Consider the following 10,468-nt stretch of genomic DNA (forward strand, 5'->3'; position numbering starts at 1 on the left):
GACATGTAAAGGAGTAAACGTAGCACGTTACTACCCACCTTTGTGTGTGTGTGTGTGTGTGTGTGTGTGTGTGTGCCAAGCCAAGCAACTTACAAAGTACTGCGTCGTGTCACAAACAATTACTACTCTCTTTATCTGGAACTGTAGGTCTCACCTTTACCATTAATGATGTGCATATGATGAATTGAGTCTTTGCTGCTGTAAGAACCTTTTTAAAACAATATTTGGATCTTACTATTACAGGTATCTTACTTGCAAAGTCTCTCTCTCTCTCTCTCTCTCTGTGTGTGTGTGTGTGAATGTGAATTGTGTGTGAAAAGATTAAATTGATTTGTCATTGTACTGTCATTGGAGAACACATCGGTGACTGTCTGTGTGTATCTTTAGTGCTGTAGGACACCTGAGACACCTGAGACATCTGAGCTGTTTGGCCAAGATACGTCAGGGAAGTGGGTTAAAGATACAAGGTAAGTCAGACCAGACAGAAAAGTGACAGTTCAACTGTCAACCTTAAAATCTGTGTCACAGACACACTTGGTGAGAGAGAGAGAGAGAGAGAGAGAGACAGGGAGAGAGAGAGAGAGAGAGAGAGAGGGAGGAAGAGAATGTTTGTGTGACTTATGGTTTGTATTTACACACGCTTTCTCTTCTTTTATCTCCTTTAAATTCAGGTTTTACTGTTCCTGTGAATGCTTTGGCAATACATTGTATCATGTGTCATGCCAATAAAGCACATTTGAATTTGAATTTGAGGAAGAGACAGAGGCGGATGCAACACCACATTTCACACCTGCCACCGACCACTACCTGCCAGTCTCCTAACTTTCCTTTCTCAACATCACAAACGTCAACACCTACACACCACAAACATCATTCAACCACTGCCGATACCCCCCCACAAGACCCTCTACACTGCCATAGCCTATCACATAACATCACGTCATCACATAGCTGTAGCTACTGGTACTGCTACCAGTGTATTCTTAAACTGCTGTAGTGAGGCATACATTACTGATGATATTGTTATTGTATTGTGTATTTTCTATATATCTAGGTGAATATATACTAATATTGCATTATTATTTACAGGTTCATTGAAGTTAGAGGTAATATTAATATACTGGAGCTCATTTTGAATGTGTTCATTATTTTGGATAAATATGCAGTGAAAATCTCTTGCAGAAAGTCTCACTTTATTTGATCAAACTCTGTTTGACACGACTCAACAGAAACTGACAGACACAAATACACATGAAGCAGCGCATGATTAGTCCTTCAGCAAAGTACACTGGCTCATACATTAAATGCTTAGTCTAGTGCTTTTTCAGAACTTCTGAATAAGAGGCAGCTTATTCCAACAAACATCTTATACAGCCTGCCTATAAGGCTGCATATATCATTTTGTATATTGTATAAAAAAAATAAAACCAAATGAACTACAATGATTAAAAAATATGGCAGTCACAAGCAATATCAACTTCTTGTTGATATAAATTGATTTAAAAAACAATGTGATAAGGAATACACTACTACACCCATCCAACCCAGAGAGAGAGAGAGAGAGAGAGAGAGAGAGAGAGATTACAATATTGATGTGTGAATGTAACCATATACAACATTCATTAATTCAGTCTTTTCACAAATGGAGAGTGGGTGTCCTGTGAAAGGGATTCATGTAAATCGGCATCCTGCTTAACACCATGAAAAGAGAAGTGGTTTTCCAACTGCCATTTTTCCACCTGTGTCAGAACAGAAGTAGCCTGCAGAATCAGAACTATCTATACTCACACATGATATATGTGTTGTCAGTCAACTTAATCATATATATGCAGAAATGTTCAAATTGTGTAGTACTTGTGTAGTTTATTGATAAAGCCAAAAAGTAAAAGTTTTGTAAAAGTAAAAGTGTGAAAGTTTGTAAAAGTTTTCCTAAGAACTGTAGCTTATTGAGTACTTCATTTTCTCTTCTCTTTGAAACAAAAATTAAAATGGCTACATGAGTGTATATGTGAAAGGTGCCCTAATTCAAGCTAATAGGTTTTAAACCTTTTAATTTGCCCTATTTAGCAGTGAAACTATACAAGGAATGGTGAGGGAAAAATAAAAGCACCTGATGGACTTTCCACTGACTAACTGTCAGATAATTTGGCAGCATAGCAGCTGAGCTGACAGGCTGAGTTAAGAGTTGTTTGCGTCAGTAAATGGAAATTGAATTGGGGGGGGGGGGTTCCAGAGCTTTTATAAGGAGTGGAATTTATTTTTAAAAGAGACATTGTTTATTTGTTTAAGTTTGTTTAAGTGCAACATCGGCGTAGTGCAACACTTGGAGGGAGCATTCTCCCAGGGTTCAGGTTTGCAGTGTCCCTTGTGTCTGTCCTTCCTCAATTAGGAAACAGAGTTCAACCATCCTCTTGTGGGAAACAGGCTTTGTCATCTGCCCCCTGTCAGAGAAGGGGAGCCATCGCTCTGTAATGTTTAAAGAAAATAACACCACGATGGTTTGTTTTACTTTTTTTCTTCAAAGGTTCTATCTACCATATCACCATGTGTGTGTGTGGTTAAGTTCAGAGTTTGACATTTTCTGTTCTGGCTTAGGGCCATCTCTAAATGTACCAATTATTTATTTAGGAGTTATTATTGATTTTTTTTCTGCAGGTCTACAAAGGGGATGACACGATCACAGCCTTTGCATTTCTGAGAAATGCTCTACGCAAAACAAATTGCACAAAACAGATTCTCTAGCCAACATTATTACTAGTGCTTTAACCAAGGGGTACCATATTATAGTCCAGCTATACTCTATATGAGAAAGTACCACCCAATCCATCAACACATATGCAGTATATGCAATCCCCCCACACAACCATATGGAAAAATATGGTCTTGTCTAGCTAGCTGAAAAAATGACCCCCTAGTTAATGCCAGTCACTCTGCTAAGTGAGGAGCCCCAGACTGCCCAGTCCCCCACTAGAAGTGGCTCCACACAGGGAGTTCTCCCTCGCCACCGTCCCCTTGGGCCTGCTCTAGGGGGCGCAGGCTTTGAGGCAACGTCTGTTGTCAATGGAGCTTTATAAATGAGTAAAAGTGAATCGAACTGAACTGAATTGAATTGAATTGAATTGAATTGAATTGAATTGAAATGATTCCCTTGTAACAGGGAGGTATAGGGGTCAGAGTTACTCCCTTCCAGAGCATATGATTTCCAGGCTCATCAGTCAGCCCTTTAGGACGGAGATACACACACACACACACACACATTTTATTAACCTCTGGAAACTGAAAGTTACTCCTTTGCCGAGGAGGTGCTCTCCATGCTCATCAGGCGTCCCCTAAGCACGGAACTACCGGTGCGCACCAGATGGTCGCGGAACTCGGTTGTCAGGAAGTAGTAGATGAGAGGGTTGAGGCAGCAGTTGAGGCTGGCGATGCACAGCGAGACCGGATGGAAGCGGCGCACGGCCAGCACCACGTCGCAATTTGTGACCAGCTGCTGCGACACCATCATGTAGAGCACGAAGTTGATGTGGTACGGGGCGAAGCAGACCAGGAATACGCCCGTGCACACCAGCACCATGCGCAGGGCTCGGCGGGTGGTGTCCCTGCTGCGCTCTTGATCGGCCTTGCGCAGTGAGCGGCGGATCAGGCACGAGCACACCAGGATCACCGTCAGAGGCAGCACGAAGCCAAAAAGCTCAGCGAATGCAATCATGGGCACAGCCTGATGCAGCTCCAGCTTACGCATGGGCAGGTCTTTGAAGCAGCTGGAGGTGTTGGGCAGGTCGGCGTGGGAGGAGACATTAGTCACAGGACTCTCTTGGGTGGAACTACCGCCGCTGCTGCTAATTCTCATGAGTATGAAGGGCGTGCAACACAGTCCCACCACCAGCCACACGGCGGTGCTGATGCGGACATCGTAGCGGCGCTTCCAGCCCTTGGCGCAGAAAGGGTGCATGAGGAAGGCGCAGCGCTGGATGCTGATGCACATCAGGAAGGTGATGCCTGCGTACATGTTCAGGTATTTCAGGTAGAAGCACAGGAGGCACATGGCGTGCCCAAACGGCCAGCTGTGGGTGAAGTAGTAGTAGATGCGCAGCGGCAGGGAGAGGACGTGCAGCAGGTCGGCCACCGCCAGGTTGATCATGAAAATCACCGCCTTGGTCTTTTTTCTGTGGAAAAAAAATGAGCAAATGTTGAAACGCCACACCACTGGAGCTTGTTTCAGATGTATCTGTATGTAGTGGTGTAAGGCAGAATTCATTCTGAGAATGTCCATTTTCTGGATTTAATTATTCACGGTGTTTGGCAAGGGGGTCAAAGGTTAGCGCTCACACCACAGCTTCTCAACCTGTTTGTTTTCACAGGCACCCGAGAGCCTGGTCACAGTTGAACTAATTGCCACATGCTGCATTCCTTTAGAATCTGGTTGATTATTTCAACTTTACCCCCCATTGTCACAGAGAGAACCTCAAAAGGTTTTGTATTTCCAAGTATGTGCAAATGTATATGAATGTAACATATTCATGTTTGGTCTTGAATTGATCCTTGTGATGTGGGCAGTAGTCTGATCATGGTTTCCTTGCAATCTGAAGTACCTGCTATAGCTGTGTAATTGTATTAGCCCATTGTAACCTCTATCTGGGCATACCCAGATGCCCAGGGTTGGTGGGGGTTGAATGTTATCTTAGGGCATTAAGGATGGTGGGAAAATGCACCAATGATAGCAAATCTCGAGGTACAAAACCAAACACTTTTAGAGTGTTTGGGGGCTTCCTCTTCTCTCTTCTTCTTCTGCTCTTTCTGCTGCTGCTTCTCCTTTCCTGTCTTTGAGTGTGGAGATCCTCTCTTCCCTTGCACTCTTATTCTATCATTCTGTTTATTTGTGTCTTCTTCACCATTTGTCACCCATTCATTTCAAGTTTGATTATTCATCCCAGTTTATGTTATTTTCTATCTCATGCAATTAGGTTTATTTGGTAATTTACATTAATTTGGCATCCAACCTGTGTAATCACTTCTTCTTATTTACAGTTGTACTTCATTTGAGTTGTACAGTACATGCAGTTTGACTGACACTTGTAACATTTAAGCTTACCGTTTATTGTAATAATAAACTGTTTATTCATTAACCATTCATGTAACTCCTTGTGTGCCATGCCATTACATTAATTAAGATCTCACAATTGGCATATGTAGTGTTTGTTAATATTGTAGGTAATTTAATAATTAATGGAGACAGAGTAATCGTATTTTCCGCAATATTTATCACTCTAATGCTTTCCACTGTCCGATAAGGTTCAGACATGTATAAACCTTTCAGCCTGGTGTTTTCCGTCGTTGGTAACATTTTGGCTGTTCTTACAGTGGCATCTCTGGCACAGAGAGCCTGGTAGGGCTTATTCTCCTGAGTAGGCACAATGGCTCAATGGCACAACGAACTCTAAATGGGCAGCATCCAACTTGAATGAAGTGAATGAAACTACACCTCTGCTCAGGTGAATCCAAACATAAACGCACCATAAAGAAAATCACGAATGCACACATTAACGTTATGCGGCGCAGGAGTTATCAGGCAGTATGCGATCATTGGGGTCTGCGACTGTAGTAAAAAACACATCCAAAGCAATATTTCAGAGCAGGGAAACCCATTGCTTTATGGGGCCGCAACCTACAGCCAAAATAACATGCCTTGTTATAGTGCAATAGACTCACCACTGATGTTCATTCAATAAGAATGGCATAATACCTGAAAAACTAAAACTTTATAAAAACTAAACAAAAACTAGACAATATAGCAAAACACTAATACTAATAAAATGAACTAAAACTTAACTGAAATAAAAAACCTAACTAAAAAGACTAAAAGATTACTAAATCTATAATAACTCTGGTGACCTCATTCATGTCAACACACACATCAACACAGACATCAAAATCAACAAAAACTCAACAGGATTGGGGAGGGGAGGGGAGGGGAGGGGAGTGGGCAACCAGATCTGACCTTATAAAGCGACACAGAACCCAGAGGGCTAAGGTATTGCCTAACAACCCGGGAACCAGGATGATCAGGTAGAGCCAGGTGTACAGCTGCTCCATTGCATGCTCCCAGTCATTCAGGTCGTGCTTGCAGTCGGAGGAGTTCCCCCCAACCCCGTCGGAGCCTGTGGAACTCATCTCGACACCAGGTGAGCATTTATCAGGCTGTGAGGCGGAGGTGTCATCGACAGAAACCCTCAGTCACACACAGAGGATATATTTCCAGATGCCTGAAACTGAAATAACAATGGTCAGTTTCAGGCCCCTAAACAAGTCAGTGAACGAGGGACACATTTAGGAAATGGTTACAGGCATTTTTTTATATATATATACTATCAAGTCCTAGTTGCAGTCATATTATCAGGGACTAGTTTGTTTCAAAGAGGCCTAAGCTTCTGCTCTGATAGGTTCAAATATTTTCCTTTGATATGAAGCCAACAATTGCAGCTGGTGTCATATCCAAAAGGTCATTTGTAGAAAAGCGAAGTTTTGAATGCAGACCATGGTTCCTTTTAACACACAGCCAAAAAATGCAGCATGTTACTTTCACTTTCAGTCACACACTCAGCCATTACTGTAAAAAGTCGAATTCTCACCAATGTCAGTTCAACTCCCCAAACCCTTAGAGGTTAAAGCCTTAGAGGACACGATTTACAATCACACATATATTCACACAGGGTCTTCTCTATATGCTGTATGCTTGCTCAATCTGCTAAGACATGCAGAAATCTGGAGTATAGTTAATTGCCACTTACTTCCTTAAACATCTGTTGGTATTTTCACACTGTCACTTTTATTTCTTCATACATGTTCTTTCAAAACTAACAATGCAGAACAGAAAACCTTGGTCTTTTCTCGTTCCCTTTAGTGTACTTTGTACTTTGCTCTGATGAAGAGGAAGTGTCGTTGTAGTGGAGTCTGCTGGTTCAAATCTCAGCTGAATTATATGGTCACCCCCACTCAGGTCTAATGATAACAGAGGCTGCCCCCCCCCCCCCCCCCCCTATCACCAGTACCATAGGGTCCTATGAGTTCCTGCTATTCAAGCAAACAGGCCAGTGAACGACCAAGACATCTTTCATAAACGCCAACACCCTTCCTGAAAAGGTCTCTGTGTATTTGTGTATGTGTGTGTGTGTGTGTGTGTGTGTGTGTGTGTGCACGTGTGAGTGTGTGTATGTGTGTGTGTAAGAGAGAGAGAGAGTGAAAAACATTGAGTGTGTGGGAGGTTGGCAAAACTTTCATGCAAAACCTTTAAGTGTGGAACTATCTACAGCAATTTTTTTTGAGAATTCAGTACAAACCTAATCTAGTACTACAGAATGAGGCATATATGCATGAGTCAGTGAGACAAATATTGTTTGGCATTTTGTTGGTAAAGACTTGGCAGCCAGCTCAACAGTGCAAAGGGAAATCATGGTAAATAAATAAACTTCACACAATAGCACACCAAGACATCCTATGAGTGACGTCTTTACCAAACAAGAAAACATGCGCCCTGACACACACGAACCCTTGCTGCGTCTTTCATCCACATGTACACTCTGATTAAAAATACAATCACAAAATAATTCTTCCTCCTTGTTTCTTGGTTTCTTTGAAGTTTTGTGCGAGAGACTTTTATCTGAGATAAATTCTTCTCATTGCCATTGTTCAAATGCAACTCCTAAAGAAACCCGTTTCTTAACCCAGATTGCTAACCCGCAAATGCTGATTCAACAAACCTCTTTCCCCCGAAATGCTGTTTTCTTGTCACAGTTCATTACAAGTCAATGTCTTATATAACAAAACGTATTTTAATGAAATACTAAATGTTTATAGTACTTTTTAAATACATCACACATTTAACAGTGCATGTCAATTAAAAATGTATTTGCTATTCATAAAAGCTGGCTAGGTATTCTAGGTTGACAAACTGTTTAATTGAACTGAAATGGAGTAGTAACCCAATCGACTCAATGCAGACCTACACAGCATCAGTGCCAGCCAAGTATGCAGTCAACATGCCACCCTGTGCCGTTTAGTCAGAATCCCACCCATGTATTTTCAGTTATAAAAACACAGAGACTGAAAGCATACACACATTTCTATTTTGCTGTATATTATTGTAGTTTTTCAACAGCTGTGCAAAGTATCAAAATAGACTTTTTGTTATTAGACATTACATTTAGTATTGTTTCATTGGACCCTCACACTACCCATTCTATTATATATAAATTAATTGACTTTTTTCACAAAATGACACGCATGAGATGAATGTCTTTCGGGCAAATCTCTACAAGCAAAAAACCCCATCCCCACCAAAGGACAGATGCAACATGCCCACTTACCTGACCGAAGACCAAAACGAGACAAACAAAACATAAACTGTCTCTCTGCACCCATATCTGGATGGGTGTTGTTGTAAGTGAGAAGCCTACCGTCTACAGGGTACGCGTGGGGGGGGTGTTCCAGTCTCTACAGCCCGGGAACCTGTGGTAGACGAGGTTAAGCTATCTGCTTGCAGTTGCGTAGAGCTTGCACGCACACACACATATACACCCTCTCTCTTTCTCTCTGGCACATGCAGGCATTAAAGAGGAAGTGGCCAACAGCCCGCCTTCTGACAGTCCATAAGCTTGTTCAACAGTTGCACAGTTTATGATGTCGGAGACCATAGCAGTCATGCTGCAAGCACACAATCATAGCATCTCCAGAATGAATGTGCACCCATTCAGCCGGAGGCACAAACTGTGCATCCTCTTGCTTATTGACATAGCAACAGTCACAAAAAACAGTGATAATATCACATAAATGTTGTCTGAGTGTCTGAACCATTACGCACTTTTATCTATCTTTGCGGAACGGCATTTGCCACCTCTGATGTAGACCTATTTGTTTATTTGGTTTTTCAATGGCGCATTTGTTTGAATGTTTTTAAAGCAACAGTTAGTATCTGCATCGCAAGGATCTCTGGAGGAGTAACTTAAAGAGAAACAAAACTTAAAAGTTGTTCCTGTCATTTCATCATGACAGGATTATGAAATCAAGTTCCCCTGGGCACGGAAGCCTCCTGGCTCCCACTCCCTGGCCTTGCGCACATAGCAAGAAGCGGATTACAGTGCAACCACCCTGTGCTTAAGTGACGTATTTAATACCTGTGGATAACCTACAGGATGTATCACATCAGCACATGATGCAATGCTGTATTAATGTATTGGAATTGCTGACAAATAGCACATTAAATAGACACCTGTATAGCCCATCATATAAGACTAATACCACAGGCAGTAGCATTAGCCTAATCACTAATGACCCACGTTGATAACTTTATACATCTAGGCCAACAAAACAAAAAAAAACACAAAAATGTGCTCTCATCCCAAATTAATAAAAGCCATCATTGTTGTTTCAAGCAAACATCTTACCAAGATTATAAAATCACAGGCCTATAAGACAAAAAAAGCAGAAATTACAAAATATATGACCCAGCCTGACCTTTCACAACCAAGACTGCCTTGCTTAACATATCATAGCATTATTAAAATATAAAATAACAGAAAACTATGTCAGGGGGCCCAGAATTCCAAGCAGTGCCCCTGTCACTGACACACACACGCTAGACATTCAAGGACATGCAGGAAGTGCGAAACATACAACATCTAAAGCAGTACCTGTCTGTACTGATCAGAGTAGCTCTAGACCACTTGCATTCAGGCTGGAGACCCCTCTGTGTATTGCCTTGGACCTTTTAGGGTCTCTTAAGGGTCAACAGAGGAGCAGCGGAGCTTACTTGGTGCAGGTTTTAAGGCCCCTGTGACCTCTGAACCTGTGCCCAAGAGGCCCGTGCGGTCATGTCATGTCATATGTGACTTCACAATGGAGTGGTGGACCTCACCTGCATAGGTTTAAGAGAAGTGCCAGATGTACTGCTCAGACCCAGCACAAACATGTGAACCTGACAAGAACAATGCACTATGGACAGAAAAAAGGAACTTTGCTTGTATGGGATTATTAAGAGCGACAATGTCCTCACCTCTGTGAAAACTAGAAAATGCTCTGTACTCAGGTAACCTTTTCCTGTACTGTAATGCTTTTGTTTTCCACAACTGACAGTCTATTTCAGTTTATCTTTTTTTTCTCAGTTATGCAGTGCCATTCCTGACCATTGCCACTGATAGCCTTTGTTCTTGCTAACTCAAACATGGTTGTTCTGGGGGCAAATAATTAAAACAGGATTGTCTTTGTGTTTTAGCAGGGTAACCCTCCAAGAGAAGTGTTAAAAATATCCTTACAAGATTTTGTCAATGATGTTATTGATTGAACAGTTATTACTGTTGGTGCTATTTTAATTTAATTAGACTTTGGGTAGGTCTTGGCCTATTATCTAAGTTCAGAGCTTATATTTTATGATCTAAAAAGCAGTAATCCCTTCAAATGGTCTGATTTGATGAAT

At 41.7% G+C, this 10,468-nt stretch overlaps 1 protein-coding gene across 2 annotated transcripts; it reads right to left on the bottom strand.

The window, feature by feature from the left end:
* Positions 1-1,176: 1,176 nt before the first annotated feature.
* On the bottom strand, positions 1,177-8,756 carry p2ry10 (P2Y receptor family member 10). 2 transcript variants are annotated; one of them, XM_031587540.2, is made up of 3 exons: positions 8,454-8,756; positions 5,999-6,269; positions 1,177-4,166 (listed from the first exon to the last, which is right to left on the bottom strand). In XM_031587540.2, exons 2-3 carry the CDS (start codon positions 6,169-6,171, stop codon positions 3,284-3,286), a joined length of 1,056 nt encoding a protein of 351 aa, XP_031443400.2. In that variant the 5' UTR covers positions 6,172-6,269; positions 8,454-8,756; the 3' UTR covers positions 1,177-3,283. The 2 variants fall into 2 exon arrangements, with proteins under 2 accessions (XP_031443400.2, XP_031443401.2); XM_031587541.2 differs by having other exon boundaries at positions 8,364-8,756.
* Positions 8,757-10,468: the final 1,712 nt, after the last annotated feature.

The sequence above is a fragment of the Clupea harengus genome, unplaced genomic scaffold (genome assembly GCF_900700415.2).
Source record: "Clupea harengus unplaced genomic scaffold, Ch_v2.0.2, whole genome shotgun sequence".
Lineage (NCBI taxonomy): Eukaryota > Metazoa > Chordata > Actinopteri > Clupeiformes > Clupeidae > Clupea > Clupea harengus.

Excerpts from the sequence above, each read along its gene's own strand:
- p2ry10 (XM_031587540.2), bottom strand. The coding sequence starts at position 6,171 with ATGAGTTCCACAGGCTCCGACGGGGTTGGGGGGAACTCCTCCGACTGC. Across the intron at positions 4,167-5,998 it reads GTTCTGTGTCGCTTTATAAG|AAAAAAGACCAAGGCGGTGA; the intron begins GTCAGATCTGGT and ends TTTTTTCCACAG.